Source organism: Balearica regulorum, chromosome 3 (assembly GCF_011004875.1).
Source record: "Balearica regulorum gibbericeps isolate bBalReg1 chromosome 3, bBalReg1.pri, whole genome shotgun sequence".
Classification (NCBI taxonomy): domain Eukaryota; kingdom Metazoa; phylum Chordata; class Aves; order Gruiformes; family Gruidae; genus Balearica; species Balearica regulorum.
Window position 1 is genome coordinate 1,461,328 of NC_046186.1, and position 19,008 is coordinate 1,480,335.

A 19,008-nucleotide genomic window follows, 5' to 3' on the forward strand; every position below is an offset into this window, starting at 1 on the left:
CAGCGCGGGAGGGGCTCCGTTGTGTGCGCATGCGCGAAACTCCTCCGGCTCGGTTTGTGGGTGCGGTGGGCTTGGTTACGGTTTATTTTATTTATTTTTTTTCTGGCCAGACGTAAATGGCCTTCGGAGTATGCCAGGGGCCCACGGGAGGACCTCAGCGAGGAGCCTCCGTGGAGCTGCCGCTGCCCTGAATCCCTCACTGGCCCCCTCAGGCCGCAGCGGCCTCCCCGAGGGGTGTCTCCGGCGGCATTTTCGGAGGCCGCGGACAGAAGGCAAAGCAGAGGGAACCGCTATCGCGCGCCAAAGAGGGAGAAGGGGGGAGTCACCCAGACTGTGTAGCCCAAGGCAATGGAAATGCTTCACAGCAGGGCTCTGATGGCCCATTTAAAAGCAAAAGCATAGCTGGGCACCCCCTTAACCGCCCCGTTAACCTTTGCAAACGCGTCTCCATTCACTCCGTTCTTTCATATGTAAAACTTGCCCGCCACCCGCGCCTCAGCCCGCAGCGCGTACGGACTACAACTCCCATCAGCCCCCGCGCGCCCTCGCGGCCCGGAGGCGGCTCCGTTCTCGCGAGGCACGCTGGGAATTGGAGTCTTTCTGGGAAGAGAAGGGGTGTGGCGATTTCTGCCACCTGATTGGCTGGAAACCAAGTAGGGCGGGCGCAAATCGGCGCGCCCTAGTTAGGCCAATGGCGATGAAATACACGTGAGTGACGAGGCGCTCGGCTAATGGAAAGAGGAGAGCGGGCGGGCGGGAGAAGGCGCGCGGGTTCGAAGGCGCGGGAGTGTTGGTGGCGGAAGGCGGCGCTGAGGTGAGGGAGCGCGGCCGGGGCCTGGGGAACGCTCCGGTGCCTGTCGAGGCGTAGGGTTCGTGTTAGGGGGAACGAGGGGTGCGGGTGTCAGGGCCTGGGGCGGTTCTGAGGTGCCTGTGTGGGCTGAAGTGAGGAGGGGGGGGGGTTGCTGGGCCCAGGGCCTGGTGTGGTGTTGAGGCCGGGGAGGGACCCTGAGGTGGGGGTTTGGTGCGGTGCTGAGGGGCACCAGGCCCCGCGTAGCCGTGTAGGTGGGGTGGGGGACAGGCAGCACGGGGCCAGGCCCTGGGGCCAGGTCAGGTGTGGGGAGGGGGTTTCTGGGAGGTGTGGGGTGCTGTGGATGGGTGCTGGGGTGCTGGGGTTAAGGGGCTGGTGCCCCCCTAGGTTGCAGGGTGCCCGTGGGGTGCTGGGGTGAAGGTGTGATGCAACACTGAGGTGAGGGGCTGGCTGGGAACGTTTTGGGAAAGGGTGTGCGGGTGGCTGGGGCTGGCAGCGCAGAGCTAGATCCTGGGTTAGGAGTGCAAGCTGTAAGGCTTCCTCCCTCCACATGTGTGCCTTGACTCTCCTGCCAACAGTGTCTCCTTGTCTTATCTCCTCCCTTTCATCTGCACCTGATATCTCATTTCCCAGGTACCTTCAGGCTTGTTATTGTTGCCCTGTGCTTCTAAAGCATTACCTGCCCTCTCTTCAAGCTGCCCTCTGCCAGCGCTGCTCTGTGCTGAGGTTGTACGGCTCCTGCTGCAGCTCCTGGCTCCATCTTCTGTCACTGCTCATGTGCTTGGTGGTCCCAGGTTGTCCTGTCTGGGCTGTCATCGGTCACTGCTTCCCCAAAACCAGCAACACCTTAACGCAGGCAGGTTAGGAGGAACTTCCCCCTACTGGCAGATTATTGAATAAATTATTCTTTGCTGTTCTAGAAGTTTATGAATATTATTGGTCCTCTTGGATACAGGGTATTTGTTTATTCTGGGGTTTCGGTTGTGAAACGCCACATACCAGAAAGGTGAATGTTGTACGATAATTATCTCAAACTGGAAGAGATGGAACAGCGTTAAACTGGTTTAAATGGGTACTGTGTTAATGAAGGCTAAAAAAAAAAAAGTGTGGTTTATGGTATTTGGCAAGATGGAAGCTGGGAGAGAAACTGTCTGTCGGGTAAAGAGCTGTCTCGGCTGGAAGGTAAATGCCAACGTGAAATCCTCGCGGGAATAAACCGACCGTGAATATAGGCAGGAGCAATGTTAGTGAGATCTGGAATGAGCTTTGCAAGAGACAGAAAGTAAAATGCATTTCTGAATTACCTGACTCCGTTTTAGAGATGGGACTTTAGGATGTGTTTGTCCATGATGACAGAATTGGGCTTGACCTGGAAGATCCTTTCTGTGTGCACTTGTTTTATGGCTTACGCTCAGCTGAAACGTAGCCCTACGTTACTCTAGTCTCTTGTGCCTGAACTGCTTCCATTCTGTGTTTTCTTCCCAGTCCCCACCTTTTCTTCCTTCCTTCCTACTTTTTTATTTTTGTTTAATTTTATTTTTTTACTGGAAATCAATTTCAAACTATTAAAAATATGTTCTTGTAGGCGCTCTGGCAAAGACATGGCAGCTGTTACCCCACAGAAAAGGAGCCGTAGTTCTGATACCGATGGGTACGTTAGCTTTTCATAGATTTTTTTTTTTCTATAGAAACAAATTAATTGCTGCATGTAGAATAAAACAGATGTTTAAAATCCTTGAGAGCTTTTAATGTAAAGTGGAAGAAACCTAATATAGTTCTGAGATGCAGGTAGCATCACCCCAGTTTATTAATCAGTGACTTATAACATTTTTATATTGTATTGAGCATCTCCAGAGATTTTATCTAATATATAGGGAAACCCAAGCTAAGAATGATCTTCAATCTGTAGCAAATCACAGAATTAGAAAGGAGAAAAGCTGTTACACTGAGCTGATACTTTGCAGGCCCACGTTAACACGGTGCATTAGGGCTTTTTTTTTTTTTCCCTTTCTTTGATTAAAGTAAGGTAACTTGTTTTGGCAGTCACCTCTGTCAGGTGCATATACCTGTACCTGACATTCACACACAGACCTAGCCCTAAGTCACAAAACCAGTAGAAACCTAAAAACTGGTTGTTTAGAAACTTCAGAAATAAAACTCCTGATGTTTGCATTTCTTTGTGGTAAAGCCTCAGTTTTTTCCCTCTTGGAAAGACTTGGATATACAGTACAGAAACACTGAGGTCTGCACAAATTATCTGAATAGTCTTCTAGTGTTAATAGAAAAATAGTTCCTGTGTTACGTATGCCTAAAAAAAACTACAAATTATTTTTTTCCCCCTAAATCTAGTGAAGGAGAAGCCACTGACCACAAACAAAAAGCTGAGTTTAAATCCAAAAGAATAGTTTCTTTCTCATTCCTTTGTAACTCTACCAGGCCAACAGATTTTTCTCAGGCTTGTCCTGTATTTCCCCCACAAAAATATTTCTTGGGGGAGGGGAAAGAGACCAAGAGTGAAGTTTGATGTCTGAATTAGAAGGACAAATTCCTGAGATAAAGTGTAAATACTGGCTGAGGAAATGCCTCGCTATGTTGTGTGCCAAATATGTTACCTCCCGGGAACGACTGAACGCGTCCTTCGCATAAATGTGGTGGTATTAGTGTTATCACCTCCTTTTGGGCAGGAGGTTCAGAACCTATTAGCAATTTACTGATGAGGTTTTACATTCTGAAATAGCTGTTAGAGTGAGATTTCCGTGTGTGCCTTTCAGAAACCGGCATAAAATATTGCGATACACGCCCCCCCCGCCCGCCCCAGCTTTATCAGTTTTACATACAGGGGTGAGGGATGCACAAGCTTCTTCACAGGTGCAAATCTGAGTTGACGCAGTTTTCCTGGAACAAATCAAACATCTTTTTTTTTTTCTCCTTAATCATGAATAGTGTTGATCCTGTCAGCAGTGTTCCAGAAAGTAGAATGACTCTTGTTCCCAGGTGCTTTAACAAGTTCAGGCAAGAAAATAGATTTGGTATTTTAAAAAAAAAAAAAGAGAATAGCAAGACAATCTTAGGCGTCTTGATATTTGTATATAATAGTTTGGTATTTGAGATTTCTATTTGATACAGGGCATATACCAGTACAGGCAACTAGGCTGAGTGAAAATTAAGTGTTATTTAAGCAAAACAATAATTGAAAAGCTTTCGGTAGTATATGTGATGTTTTGCTCTATAATTATTTTTACAGTTCATCCTTAGCCTTTGAGACCCCTGTGAAAAAAAAGATGGTAGGCTTTGCTGAAGGTCTGTCTCCACTAAAGAAATCGAGAAATAATCGGTTTGCTTCCCAAATAAAATGGTCATCTAGCTCCAGCGATGAGATGAAAGAAAACGAGGCTGTTCCGGTGAAGCCGGCGCTGTCGAGGAGGCTGGATATTTCCCCCCTTCAGACAGCCAACGTTCCCACAGCCACACAGAGGGAGTCCTCAAGGAAATTATCCCCAAAACCCGCTTCCTTGTACAAGCCCCTTGTGCCTGCGGTGTCTTTTTATAGCAAGGAAAAGCGATACCTTACTCCTCTTGAGAGGAAACAACTGAACGAGAACCGCTCTTTGGGTGAGAGGAACAGGGATGAAAACCTCCCAGCTGCCAGCAGGACCGAGAAGACGAACGTGAACTTGAGCAGGAATACAAGCTCAAAGCCAACCAAGCACGCAACCAACTCCAAGCATAGCAAAACTGTCCCCAAAACGCTTAAGAAGGCAAAGGGAGAGATGCCAGTGGGAAAACCCAGTGTGGAGAAAGAGAATGTGAATTGCCTAATTAAAAAGAAGATGGATTCGCCCTTCAGAGTCCTAAGCATGACAGTTAAACCAGCCCTGAAACTCCAGTTGGGAGCAGCGTTCTTTTCTGCCAGGAAGAAATCGCACTCTAAAAAACCAGTTGTAGACACTAAATCTCTCCAGGAGCTCCCCAAATCTCTGCCAGAAAACAATCAGCCCAGACCACCGACAACTACAAAATCAAATTCAGCTGATAGAAACAAAATTCTTGAGGAGGGTGGTATATTGAGAAGTCTTTCTGTGTCTCAGAAGAAGGAAAATGAAAAGGGAGAGGACTTTACAAGCTGTGTAAGTCAAGAGAGAGATTCGGCAGGTGAAGGAAAAACATCTCCGCAGAAAAGCAGAAGCCCCTCTGGTCCCTTTTGTAGTTCCAAGTCTGCAGCTCTGGGAAACGGTGACGTAGGGGATGGGGTAAGTAGCGGCGACACCAAGACCCGTGGAGGTGTTCAGGTGACGCTCACGGAGCTCGCTGAGCAAGGTGGAAGTAACGCACGCTCCACTTACTCATAGAGTGTTTATTTAGTTATATTAGTGGATTTTGCCTAGGAAGACTTTCACAGATTTATTCCTGCCTTAAAAAGGCACAAAACTGTGATAAACCTTCAGAAGTTCTTGTCGGTGACCCCGACAGTTGTTAGCTCTCTGTTGCAGTGAAATATTCCATTTACGACAGCGGAAGGGGAAGCTTTCTGCAGGATGTTTTGCAAAAGACAATATGTATCTCCTTTCTCGTGAAAAAGGGCAAAGCTGAAAAAGAAGTTTTTAAATGTCCTTTTGTGTTTGGTTGTTTTTCCTTTTTTTTTTTTTCTTCTGTTTTAATAATTGTAACACATGCCAAGTCTGACCTTGCTGAGCTTTGGGGGAGGCTGTGAGCCCACAGTCTGGGCGTTTTCCCTAAATAAAACTCTGCAAAACGTTACCTGCTCAAAGCCAGAGGAAGGAGGTGCTTCTCAAGAGTTCTGCTTTGCTCCTGGAAGCCAATTTTGCTTTTCCCCAGCCACGCACTTCTCAGCCAGTGAAGTAATTGGACAGAGAAAGCAAAATTGTTTCTAGAGTGTCTGTATTTATTTAGAGATTTCTCCTGGGTCACAAGATGTTGCTTGCTGGTACAGCCTGTGCTGTAATTCAAGTCGCGCTAGCAGGCTTTGGTCTGGTCTGGGATTATCTTTTTAGTGATGATTTTCCTCAGCAGGAACTGTGTGCTAATCCTGTAGCTCCCTTCTCCAAGGAAGCCAGACTAAGCCCTGGTTTCTCAGGCTTTAACAAACCAACAGTGAGTGTTTGTGTGTCTGAAGAACTGTAACCCTTTTGTATTATCACTGGAGAGGCATACGCTACCTTACCAGTCAATGCTCCTGGTGATAGAAAACTGCTGGTTGGGGGTTTTTTTTTAAACACACATTTGATTCTTGCGCAAATATGTTTAACAGTGCTGGAATTGGTTAAACTTTGCAACGAGTCTCGCTTATTCCCGACCCGTTAATGCTTGCTCGCTTTTAACTTTATGATTTACTAGAGAATTGTTTAGCTTGGGATGTGGATTTTGCTTTCTAGCGCGTGTGAAAGGTAAGGGTGGCGATGGAACGAGTGCAGCAGTAAAATACAAATTCAGAGCAGGTTTGCAAACCATTTCATGACACTTAGTGCTGTTGCATTCTGGCACCTGAACTGTAGGAAAAGCCGGTGGAATACTACTGCAGTATTTTATACTGGGCATTGAAAGGAAGCACTGAACGAGACGGGAAGCTGTTTTTATAGAGCTAATGTGTTTTATATTCCTGTGTCCATTCAATAAAGGACAGTTTATTGTCTCCTTTGTTCACCTGCACTGTTTTAGTGTCTCTCTCACATTCCTGACTTGATTGTCAATATAGTTTTACTATGCAGCATTAATAAAACACAAATGTTAGTTCGTGCAATCTAATCTTGCACGTGCAGTAAAAAGAAAATGCGACTTTAAAGCATTTGATTCTGCTGTGATGGCAATTTTTTGTGTTGGCAAATTATTTTTCAGAGGTTAACCAGAAGCATGGAGTGTTTGAAAAGGGGACTGAGTGACTTCGTTACTGCAAACTGAATGCAGACCAAGTTTGGCCTTCATCTAGTCTGAGATTTTGCTACAGCTGGTTGCTCTACCTGGTGACTGTCTAGGCTTGCTGATGAGATGGGAAATAATACACTATCACATACAAAATGAGCAGAATTCAAGGCAAAAAACCAGTTTGGCAAACTTTAATTTTTCATAGAACATTTGTGAGAGGCTTCCAAAAGTTGGGAAGAAGCACAGTTGTAGACAGAGAATGAAGCAGAGTCCCAGAAACGCTAAGGTGAAGAAATGATACAGATCTCTACAGTTCAGATTTACTCTAAAAACAAAAGGAAAACCCCCGTGTCCCTCAATAAAACAAAAGCGTAGGTGTCAAGGTGTTGAGAATAAAAATCTGTGATTGTTGTCGTAAGCTGAATTTAGCCTTACAGTAGCCAAAGGCAGGTAGATGAGAAATGTCGCTGGCACGCCTCGAGGCTGCGAGTAACCTGCAGGAAATGAATTTTTCCTCGTGCAACGTTTTCAGCAACACTTTCAAATTCAGCGTTTAGGTGTAACTCTAATAGCGGTCAGATGGGTAGTTTGCGAAGACCGCGTTTCGTTATTGGAAAAAAGAGCTGTTGGTACCGCTTCAGAATGTCAATTAATGCTCGTTGTGAAGGTCGCTTGAACTAGATGTGGTTCTGTAGCTGCTGAGAACTTCATTAACTGGAGAGTTTTCTTTTTGCCCTAAAAAAAAAATTGTCTTAATTTATAGGATGTTGGTGCAATCAGCTCTACAAGCTGTGAGTCAGATGACTGCGTTATTCTTTCAAGCCAATCTCCACCGAAGGTGAATAAGGGAGGTAAGTTGGATTATATGTATTTTGGCCTATGTGTAGGAAAATGAGGCAGAAGAGACTTGAAAAATCTCTTAGGTTACCTGCTTGTCCCCAGCAGGATCAACTCTGCTGAATTCCCAGGTCACCCTATACTTTAGTGTTTAAATAAGCTGGACAGTAACGTTGGAGGTTCTGCTGTGTCTCTGACGAATCTAGTTTAGGGTTAGCAGTATGTAAATTGGTTTTTATGCCGATGTCTAACCTATCTTTCCTCTTTGGTTTACTACATGCCTATTCCCAGTAAGCTTGGGGAAGTTACTGTTTTTGAAACCTACTATTACACTTTTCACCATTCTTTTCTCCCTGCACTGTTACCTTGATTCTTTCAGCTTTCTTTTTTAAATCTTGATTTTTAGGCATCTGACTTCTTCATTCGTTCTCTCCACACTAAGCCGTGTCTTTCCTGCTATGGTACTCCCAAACTGATTTCTATCTGTGCCTAACCAGCACTAATTAGCAAGAAGGGACTAATTCATATATTAGACATGCAGTGAATGTATATGTTTACACAGGAAACTTTGTGAGATGCCTTTGGCTTGACCGTAACCCGAGAGGGATGATCCCTCTGTTATTTTGCCCCAACTTGTTAAGTATAGTGGTTCACCTTATCCTTATTTCAATCTATGTGTTTCTGCCCATTTTCAATGTAAGAATGCTTTTTAAATTAAACTCTTAAATGCCCCTCTGTGCTGGTTATTATCTACAAAGTTATAAGCATATATTATTGTTTACTCCTGATGGTCACTGAGAAAACTCCACTCTACGCTTTGTGTTTCAGCAGTGAATTATTAACAATAATTATTTGAACAGGATATTTTTTCCCCCCTTCCCAGTCTACTTTGCCCCTTTTCTTATGGTTGGTTTGCAGAGACCCTATTTCCCTACTAACATAAGGAAATTTTCAGAAGTTATATATTAATTTTAAGACACTTATTATTTTTCCTCTTGGGAATAACAAGTGATAATAAAATCAAAATATGTTGCTTAAATATTATTTTATTAAGGCAAAATAATCCGTTGGCCTCTACCTGCTTTCTCATCTTCCAAGTATGCACTACCATGTGCCAGTATGTTTGCAGAAGGTGAGGTCATCTTATTTTATCCTAATTTCCTGATTTCTCTGTTTTTCCCTTTTAAAAATAGGCAGCGTTTGTTGTTCTAGCTTCAGCAGCCCTGGGTTGATCCAGTCCTTGCCACTCTGAAAAGATCTCATCACAACTAAGTCTTTTGTTGATGACTGATATAAAAAGGCACTAAATGTTGTGTCATCTGGTTTTAGTGTTTCCTCCTCTTTTGGTAGCTGAAACCCCTGGATTTTCCCCTTGCTGTTACAGGACACTTTCCTGGTACTGTCGCCTTCCCCAGGTCGAGCTCGTGTTGCAATTTGGCGTTTCTGCTTTCAGAACAGCGTGTTGCTGCTCTGCTTTCCCCTGGTTTCTATTCCCATTGTGATTCCTTGAGTTTCCAGTGTGGGGGGGAATCATGATTTAGCCATGTTTGTCTCTTACTCCACTTCTTTCTGACACATCTGGTCTTCATCTATTTCTTGAAGAAATTGCCAGCGCTCCTGAGCTTTCCCCCGCCTCTTTAGTCTTGCTTCACATGGGAACTTATTTATCCACTTTTGGAACATAGTGAAGTCTGTTTTATTGAAGGTCACCATTTCTCCATGCCTCCTTGTCCTGAGCGGTGGCACGCTCTGGGCTGCCAGCCTCTTTTCTTTCTGCTCTCTCCAGCTCTGTGTTGAAGACTCCTCTTACTGCGTTTTCCACCTCTTTATATAAAGGAAAGATCGCCTGACGTTATTTGCCTGCTGGGGCCTTTCCCAAGAAGCATCTTGGCCCTCTAAGCTCCTGCATTTCTAGGAAGCCATAGGCTTTTTATTGTTTATTAGTGTCATCTTCATGACTCCTCACCCGCTTTTCCGCTACTGATATTAACAAGAGACTTTTTTACTGTGTCCTGTTTCCTATAAACAACTGGTTCATCTTCATGGTATGTTTTTTTGGAGGCTGTTAGGGCCGCTCTTCTACTTACGTACTGTAATTCCTAAAAAGTCTCTGTCTGTTTGTGAACGCAGTCAAAATATAAAAGCAGAAAGCAGTCTAGTACCTAAACTTTTGACACTTGAGGGAAAATATATTCCTAACTAATCATTTGCTTGGGTTTACTTACCAAAGTCTTTGCTGAATTACCCTAAAGCTTGCAGCTTGTGTGCTGTAACCTAGTGCTGAGCCTGTCGTTTCCCAGCTTCATCCCAGGATGAAGCAGCTGTGGATTCAGGTTGCCTCAGCCAAAATATTGGAAAATGGAGAAACCTGTGCTTGATTAACACTTTTAATTAATAGCTATGGAAAAACTAAACTACCGCAGCAGAAATTTCTGCTTCATAATTCCACTGTGAGAGGGGAAAGCACCAGAGAGCCTGATCAATGTCACTTAAGTGGATTGAAGGTAATTATGGCTTGATACCACTCATGGACATAACTTTTATATCCTGCAGCATCAACAGCTTCCCAGTACTCACAACTCTTGCCTGTAGAGTTCAATTTCACTGTTGTGGGTCAGTGTGAAGTCTCATTGGTGTTTGAATTTCTGTTTCCATGTATCAATGTATTCTGCAACTAAAAAGGATTCTAAATCACAATAATTTCACTCGTTTTTTCCAGCATCTCCTTCAAATGCTGTTGTCTACCCCATATTCAGTGCACCCCCCGCCAGCAAGAAAAGGTAGGCTGATCTTTGCTAAGTCTCTCCAAGAATAATCACAAGTGTCATATCTGCAGAATAATTTTTTTCTTGAATTATACTAATTCTTAATATAATAGCTTAGCTTTCTCCCAGTCTTTGTAAGGTTTGGGAGTTCTGAGGGTGGTTTGGGTTTGTTTCTGTGGCTTTGTTGTTGTTGTTTTTAAAAAAAAAAAAAAGCAAGATTAAATTTGTGTTGGTTTAGAGGGATTCTAGCCCGTGAATAAGGAAATACATGCTTGCTTACTGGCTGTAGGACACCTTAGTTGTGAATTTGTACATATTATTGAGCTGAATTTTTTTTTTTTTTTAACTAAAAAAGAAATAATAGTTTTCTCTTAGATGTTGCTAATAGTAAAATCATTAGAACAAGGCGGACTATTTCAGGATATATTAATCACCAACGATGGCACAGCCTTGGTGTTTTTTGAGCCCTGTAGAGGGATTTTCATTTATACTACTTTTGTACAGATGGCAAACGTGCGTGTTAGGAGTTCACTAGACCTCCATCACCTCCCAGTACAGCAGCATTGGCTCTGGCGTGGGTGTTCTTACCATGCTTGAAGCAATTCTGTGTTGCAAGCAACCATTTGAGCTAAGTTTGTGTACGTCAGCTACAACGTGTGGAAAATTCGACTTTATATTTAATTGGGCAAGTTAAACTGTGAGTCCCTTGTTGAGAAACACTGGCGGGGCAGGTCGGTCACTGCTCAGGCCAACCGGTGGCTTTTGCAGGAACCAGCAGCTCCTCTGTCTGTCATGCAGGATGTCCTCTACCGGTTAAGCCTACAGTATTAATTTTTAAACTGTTGAAATGAGTCGCTTTTTGGGAAGGCGCTGGCTTATTACAGTTGTACAGAGCAAAAGATTTAGAATCATCAAATCCCCGACTGGTTTGGGTGGGCAGGGACCTCCCAGCCCACCCAGTGCCACCCCTGCCATGGGCAGGGACACCCTCCACTAGCCCAGGTTGCCCAAAGCCCCATCCAACCTGGCCTTGACCACTGCCAGGGAGCCAGGGGCAGCCACAGCTTCTCTGGGCACCCTGGGCCAGGGCCTCAGCACCCTCCCAGGGAAGGATTGCTGCCTCCCATCCCATCTCCATCTCCCCTCCTGCAGCTTCAGGCCATTCCCCTTGGCCTGTCCCTCCCTGCCCTTGGCACCAGCCCCTCTCCAGCTTTCCTGGAGCCCCTGCAGGGACTGGAAGGGGCTCCAAGGTCTCCCCGCAGCCTTCTCTTCTCCAGGCTGAACCAGCCCAACTCTCTCAGCCTGAGGTCTCCAGAGCAGAGGTGCTCCAGCCCTCGCAGCATCTCCGTGGCCTCCTCTGGCCTGGCTCCAACAGCTCCGTGTCCTTCTTGTGCTGGGGACCCCCGAGCTGGACGCAGCACTGCAGGGGGGTCTCAGCAGAGCGGAGCAGAGGGGCACAATCCCCTCCCTCGACCTGCTGCTCACGCTGCTGGACACGCAGCCCAGGACACGGGTGGCTTTCTGGGCTGCCAGCGCACCTTGCCGGCTCATGGGGAGCCTCTCGTCCCCCAACAGCCCCAGTCCTTCTCCTCAGGGCTGCTCTCCATCCATTCCCTGCCCAGCCTGGAGTTGTGCTTGGGATTGCCCCGACCCACGTGCAGGACCTTGCCCTTGGCCTGGTTGAGCTTCATGTGGTTTGCACGGTGCTAACTCGCCTTGGACGGCATCCCTTCCCTCCAGCACGTTGACCGTATTTCAGAAGGCTCGTTTACCTGCCTTGTGCTGGTGGTGTAGAATACCCACGTTCTTTAAATTCAGTGTCAAACTGATCTCTCTCTGCCATCCAGTTCATTGCTTTTCCGTAGTAACTCTCGTTGTGATATGCTTTTGTAACTATTACAGTGCCGTGGCTAACGTAGACCAACGCTGTTAGCACTCCGAGAAGTATCTGTGTGCTCTGCAGGAATCGCCTGGCGTGCAGAGATCACTAACTGCACCGCTCAGCTGTGTGCTGTATTGCACTTTTTTTCTTTTTTTTTTTTTTTACCCTGAGAAATTTTAATACAGCAGCATGCTCAGTTTTGATCTAGGTGCCAAAGACAAGACAGGAGTTGTAATGAAAATGGGTGGAAAGGATTAACGGAAGCACCAGCTTCTCTTCCGCTCTCCCATGCTCACCTGAGGGGGTATTTTGTAGATCTGCTGGGCGATGTTTGATACTTGGTGTGATGGAAATGAAGCATGAGCATGTGAAACTTGCTTTTTTGCTTCTGTAAAAAGCATGATCTTGATAAATCGCTTGCAAGCACTGGGATGCTTTACTTGTAGGGTGTAATTGTACTACCTGGTGTCTGTGCTTCCAGTTAGGTTATTTCTTCAATTAATTTGCTGCTGTACTTGTAGACCTCTAGTGGAAAAAGACTTGTTTTCCCATGCAAGAACCAGAGCTACTAATCCCTTTCCCATATTGAATCAACTTCTTGATGCATTTTGTTAACAATAAAAGCGTTCTGAGCTGAGTTTATTGTGAACAGAAAAAAATCCCACTTAAAGTTGCTCCTAAAAGAGCCAAAATAAACTTTCCAAGACTTGTCGCGCTACTGTAGTCCTCTGCCACAGAAGTGTTGAAAGAGAGATCTGATTGCAATACTTGCTTTGCTTCCTCGTGTGGCTTTTCAAATACCTTCCGTGGTGCAAGTGGAACCCTGGAATATGTGGAAATCCCGGTGTTTGTGATTAACTGAAAATCAGTCTTGGATTTGCAATTGTCTCTTGGGAAGCTGATGAGCAAAAGCTTTTCCTGTATGAAGTCTCTGCTTTGGAAATTCTCCTTAGTATCCAAAACTATAAAATTTTTGCTGTATCTCTAAATTAGTTCCATGTTAAGGTTCACTGCACAATAGTTACAATTTCCCACTTTAAGATTGCTTAAGAAATACCACCTTTATGTACAGAAGTCTAAAGGCAGGGTAGAAAAACTGTGCAATTATTAACACCCCTGACAATGTGCTTCCCTATCGCTGCAGCCCACGTTATAAACCTAAAAAGTCATATAAAGCTTCCGTGTCTGGATCTAAACAGGAAGAATTCCTCACGGCCTTGCTTCAGTCTGTGTAGTCAGCTTTCCTCACAGAACGGGAACGCTTGGAGCTTTGTAAGATGATTTCAGATGTGGGACTGTTTAGGTGAGACTTTTTGGGGTTTTTGCATCCCAGTCAGACTCGGGTGCAAGATTGCCAGAGCGGCGCGGCTTGCTGCCGAGACCCCCTGAGCCTGCGCAGGAGCGTTTTGGGGGTCTAGTCGCACATAAGTGGCGGTTTGAGGAGGGAGGTGCTGGACTTGGGCACCAGTTTCTTCACCCACAGTTTCTGGGGACCCGGCCCTCTGCTTCCCGGTTTGTTAGATATCCCTTTGTTCCAGGAGCTGCTGAATTTCCAATATCCTGGAAACGGGATGGCTGGGGAAGTGAGAGGGGTGCTTAAGCAAGAGTTATTGAACTTCTGATGCAGTTGTGGCTCTTCCTAGAGCCCCTCTCCTTCCCTCCCTCCCCCAGAGGAGCTGGCACCACAGCTCTCGCAGCTTTGCTGTACCTGGCTTAGTGTAGGGTGTTCTGTAATAAGAGTCACTACCCTGCCCTGCTACCCGACGTGTAATTTTAACCTTTTTGCCTGCAGCAACTGATGTTCACCTCTCTCTGAAATGATTTTCAGGACGCAGACTACGCTGGATGAACTGACTTCTCCATTTGGGTGCAGCCCACCTGCAAAAACATCTCACACCTCACAGAAAAGCAAGAAGGCGAAAGAGCTCTGCAAGCGCTCCAGAGATCAGATGATCATTGTAAGGTTCCCCTCGGGGTGTGTGGGGTCCTCTGGGTGACTTGGCGGTGAGGAAACAGGAAATATATCTTGAGGCTAACCATTAAGTGGATTTCCTTACGTGTAAACCTCAAAGCAACCACACTGCAACGACCGTGACAGGGCAGTGATTAACATACTTAGCACTAGACACGGAGAAGGTGGTAGCTGGGAAATAGGTCGTTATGGTTTCCCTGGGACTAATGCTTTATTACATTTTAGAATTCAAAAGTGATTTATGGAACATAATATTTAAAAAAAAAACAAACAAAAAAAACCCAAAGCAAAGGGGAACTCAGCCAAGCATGTATGGATGCTATAGGATAATTTTCCTTTCCCACGGCTTCCTGGCCCACTGTGTGAGCAGAGTCAGCGCAGCACCGCCACCCCAGCGGCAAACGTGGGAGCAGGAACGGGACCCAGAGCTGAGCCCGAGCGCAGCTCACTCCGTTAGTGAGTGGGTGCCTCTTTGGTAGCTCCATGTCTGCCTTCCTGCCGTTGCCCTTCAGCGTGGAGTACTGAGTTTGGAGGCCAAACAACGTTTCCGAGGTTTGCGTGTCATGTAGCCGTTGCGTGTATGTGTTTCCAGAAAATACACCCTCAGCGATGAGTAATTTTTTAGTAAAACATTTGTTCTCACTTGGTGACATGCAGACTTTTTCAAGCCTATTTCCTGCGGGATCAGGGCTTATGTGATCGTTCTTGTCTGCTGATCTGCCCTTTCTAGCACCATTTGGATGATTTCTGTCAAATTTGAGACCTCACAGATACAAATTGTGTACTTTGTGTTGTGAAAACTGATCCCCGTGGAAGAGAGAAACCCAGATGAGCGTCTGCGCTGAGAGGAGAGCGGCGGCGTGTACTCGGTCGCCCTGAACGCGGCCGGCGGGCCAGCCACGAGCTCCAACCCTGCCCGGCACGCCTCGGCGGCGTGTCTGACTGCTGGGCCCACCGGGGACGGGCTGTGGGTGCTGTGACACGGGGGGAAGCCCGAACCGGGGCGTGGGAAAGGAAAGGAGCTGCTGCAGCAGCAGCCAGTGCAGGGAAATTAGATGAGTCTTTAACAAACTCAGCTTTGCTTCCCAGCGCTTCTTGGAGAGCAATCTGCTGTTTGCTTGCGCAGCTGGCATTCAGTTCCTTCTCTTCCCCTCCCTGTGTACTGACAGAGATAAAAACGAGGTTATTTTTAGGTAAGCGATGAAAAGACTAAACAGAGTTTACCTTTTTGTGGTGCTCTTTTACATTGTTTTCTCAGTGAGGATGTTGCTCATCTATTTCAAGGCTCATTCCAAATAACGCGTTCATTGTGTTCCCTGGATAACTTAGGCCGCGTAGTTCCGAATATTCTGCGAACGAGCAAAAGCTGGTCCTCCCCTTCACAAATTCAAATCAAAACAAATACTGGGATCTTTGATGATCATTACTAGAACCAATTCTCAACCTCATTCTTTAAACTGAACGTGGTTTTGAATGGCTTCAGAGTGCTTAACTGGTTTTGTTTCTCACTAGGATGCCGGTCAGAAGCATTTTGGTGCTGTAGTTTGCAAATCGTGCGGCATGATCTACACGGCTGCTAGCCCCGAGGACGAAGCCCAGCACATCCAGCACCACGAGAGATTCCTCGAGGGACTCAGATACGTGGTAAGGCGATGGCTGCGCTCGCAGCTCGGCTGAGGAAGACGGGGGGAAGTGGTGTTGGGATATCCAGGTACGAAGTCGAGACAGCTGCAGGCAAGTGTTTTGTCATCCAGAGGAGAGGTTAAAGTGTAAGTTTGGCAGCTCCAGCAAGCGTCTGCCTTCATGGGTTTGATAAATGTGACTTGACTTTATTCCTGAAAGCTGAAGTGGTTCAGATTACACCTTCATCTGCCAGAATCTTCACTGAATCACTTCCCTTCTCTTGCTAAACCACTAACTCGTTGTTTGTTTGGGTTTCTTTTTTCCCCTCTGTGGCAGGGTTGGAAGAAAGAACGAGTTGTGGCAGAGTTCTGGGATGGGAAAATTGTACTGATTCTTCCAAATGACCCAAAATACGCTGTCAAGAAGGTACATGTTTGTTTATTTTGGGGTTTATAGTGTAGATTAGCTTTCTACTGGCTCAGCTCCTGGCACTACCTCGGTGCGTGATCACACACCGCTTGCCGGTGAACAGGAGAGCCGAGTGGCGTTGGGGCAGCAATCGGGCTTGCTGCAGACACCCACCCTGGCACATCCGAGCCCTGCCCGGAAGCTCTTGTCCTTAAACGACCAACAGAACCCGGTTCTTTCCGTCCCGAGGCTGGGCTGAGAGGCAGGTGCGCTCTGAGAGAGGTCTGGATGGGCAGAGACACGAGTGGGAGCCTGTTCTTTAATTTTCTATGCAGTTAGAGCCTGATCTTGTGTAAGCATGGGCTTATTTGGGGGAACGAGTCCCCTTTCTGACAGGTTTCATGCCAGAGTCAAAGAACGCACGTGGTAATTCCTAACACACCTCTCTCCGGTTTTGTTTTCTTAGGCAGAAGATGTGCAAGAAATTGTAGATAATGAACTGGGATTTAAGCAAGTTCCTTTGAGCTGCCCAGCCAAGACTAAAATCTATTTCTTTGTGTCCAACGAGAAGATGATTGTTGGGTGCTTAGTGGCTGAATCAATCAAGCAGGTATGTGTTATTAATTGTAGACTAATAACAAGGACTGTTAGTACTGGAAATCCTGGCTTTGCGCAGGGTGGGGAGGGAAAAGAAAACTAAGGAAATAAACAAAAAAAAACCCACCCCCCAAAAAAAATTTAAAAAAAAAAAGTTGAGGAAAAGCTTGTGCTTTTCTCAGAGTGAGATGTTGCTGGTTGAGTTTGCGCGGCGGCGAGCTTCCATCCGACCCTGGTTTGGGGAGCTGTTTACGTGGTGATCTGCCGTGTAAGAGACAGCAGGAGGCAAGGCTGGGAGCGCGGGAAGGCCCGCGGCTCTGCGTCCCGGCGGGAAGGAGCAGCGTGATGCCTCCCCTTGTCCCCGCAGGCTTTCCGGGTGCTGTCTGAGCCGGGAGCTGTGCCGTCCCCCGGCCAGGACCCCCTGCAGCACCACCGGGCTTGGCGCTGCTCCACGGAGCCCGAACCCGCCGTCTGCGGCGTCAGCAGGATCTGGGTGTTCGGCCCGAGGCGCAGGAACGGCATCGCCCGTCGCATGGTGGACGTGGTCAGGTAGGGAGCGGCCTCAGGGCAGCGCGGAGCCGGGGGTTGATCCTTGGGGGAGGGAGAACGATCGCAGCAAAGAGCGTTTAGAAGGAACTTACGGAAAAGGATAGATCTGTATCGTTAAGCAGGTCTGAAATCCCCACTCCGCAGTGGAAGGATATCAAGTGGACAGATGTTCTATGTATATGTAATATTTAAGTAATATTTTTATTTATAAACTTAAGTGTGGGCCAGGCTGTTGAGTGCTGGGTATAACGGTACGCAGAGCTACACAGACTGGATTTTCCAAGAGAAACTCTGCTTGTTGGGACAAAATACCATTTATTTTATTTTTTTTATTGTTTTTTACTGGATAAATTGATGGGCCCCAAACACTTGGGTTTTTCCAGGCAGGAAACCTCCAAGCTTTTCAAGCTCAGACCAAACTGGGAAGACTTAAAACTTCCCCTGTCTGTTAATATGGGCTACCTTGAGGGGGAGCTCGGTAGTCCAGGAGCTTGTAGAGGCACGTATCATCTTTGGGTCATACCTGCTGGCTCTGTGTGTATAAACTACAGCTGTATAAAGTGTCTGAGTGTTTGATGTGCTGCCTTCCAAACCGGGGTGACCTGTGGGTGCCCACAAGAGTCCTGGCCCTGCCGTGGTGGACTTAGCTCATGAACCGCTCCAAGATATTTAACTGAAACCTCTGGGTTTCCATCAAAAACCTCTGTTTGGGGGTTTTTTCCTGACTGTATTTTGGTTTTACGTTATCCTTCTCGCTAATTTGAAAATGGTTCCTGATTACGCCACAATCGGAGAGAGCGAGCTGGCCTTTCGCAGCGATCTCCTCTGGTTTGGAAGCGAAGCGACGGGAGGAAGAGCAGGTCCCTGCAGAGGAGGGCCGCAGGTACCAGCGGGTTGCAGTGCCCCGATAGCTCCGCTCTCTCTTTCAGGAGCACCTTCATGTACGGCTGCTACCTGAGCACCCACGAAATCGCCTTCTCCGACCCGACGCCGGACGGCAAGCTGTTTGCAACGAAATACTGCCAAACCCCTAACTTCCTTGTTTACAACTTTATTTATAACAACTGATTCGGATTATTACAAGTTGAGGTTTGCTGAAATCATCCGAGATAATTTGCTTAAAATAACACTCGAGCGGTGGTACCTAGCTAAACGCTGTTTTCCTGCTGAGCCCTTTGTTCTTCCTCCCCTTGCGAGCGAGCTGGGGGAGAGCGTGTCACTTTGTGTACAGAGTTGTGTCGTGTTTTAGCGTGTGCTGTGGAACCTCGTTTGGATTTGGGGTAGGTTTCTTTCTTCTGAAATGAAATTTTATTGCGAGTAACTTAATTTCTTTAAAAAGTTTAATTAATATAAAGATGGCTGTTTTCTCCCTGATGCGGGGGTCTGTAATTCTGAGCTCTCTTAGTACAACCAGTTGCTGAATGTAGGCACAGAGTATGAGATGTCGGACTTGTGGCAGGATTTCCCCCAGGGTGGAAGACCTGGAACCCCCCGGTGTTGCGCTGCAGGGGAACCTGGCACGAGGGCCCTTTGCTCAATAAAATGTGAGAAATGCTGCAGCTCCGGCGTGGTTCTGTGCAGAGATGTGGCAATGCTTCCAGCACTCTCCTACTTCGAGGAGGTTGGAGGAGAAGGTGGCAGTGGCTGTGTGGGGGAGGAGGACAAGTATGTGCTGTAACCTCTTTAG

General features: G+C 46.6%; 1 protein-coding gene across 4 annotated transcripts; it reads left to right on the forward strand.

Moving 5' to 3' along the window:
• The first annotated feature begins 20 nt into the window (after positions 1 to 20).
• On the forward strand, positions 21 to 18,876 carry ESCO2 (establishment of sister chromatid cohesion N-acetyltransferase 2). 4 transcript variants are annotated; one of them, XM_075750262.1, is made up of 12 exons: positions 21 to 708; positions 1,442 to 1,668; positions 2,394 to 2,459; positions 4,053 to 5,058; positions 7,452 to 7,539; positions 10,245 to 10,305; positions 14,001 to 14,130; positions 15,657 to 15,788; positions 16,104 to 16,193; positions 16,642 to 16,785; positions 17,140 to 17,321; positions 18,251 to 18,876. In XM_075750262.1, the coding sequence occupies exons 3-12, from the start codon at positions 2,410 to 2,412 to the stop codon at positions 18,387 to 18,389; spliced, it is 2,022 nt and encodes a 673-aa protein (XP_075606377.1). In that variant the 5' UTR covers positions 21 to 708; positions 1,442 to 1,668; positions 2,394 to 2,409; the 3' UTR covers positions 18,390 to 18,876. The 4 variants fall into 4 exon arrangements, with proteins under 4 accessions (XP_075606377.1, XP_075606375.1, XP_075606374.1 ...); XM_075750260.1 differs by lacking the exon at positions 1,442 to 1,668; XM_075750259.1 differs by lacking the exons at positions 21 to 708; positions 1,442 to 1,668 and adding an exon at positions 725 to 814.
• The last annotated feature ends 132 nt before the right edge of the window (positions 18,877 to 19,008 follow it).

Excerpts from the sequence above, each read along its gene's own strand:
- ESCO2 (XM_075750259.1), top strand. The coding sequence starts at position 732 with ATGGAAAGAGGAGAGCGGGCGGGCGGGAGAAGGCGCGCGGGTTCGAAG. Across the intron at positions 2,460-4,052 it reads CGTAGTTCTGATACCGATGG|TTCATCCTTAGCCTTTGAGA; the intron begins GTACGTTAGCTT and ends TTATTTTTACAG. Across the intron at positions 7,540-10,244 it reads ACCGAAGGTGAATAAGGGAG|CATCTCCTTCAAATGCTGTT; the intron begins GTAAGTTGGATT and ends CGTTTTTTCCAG.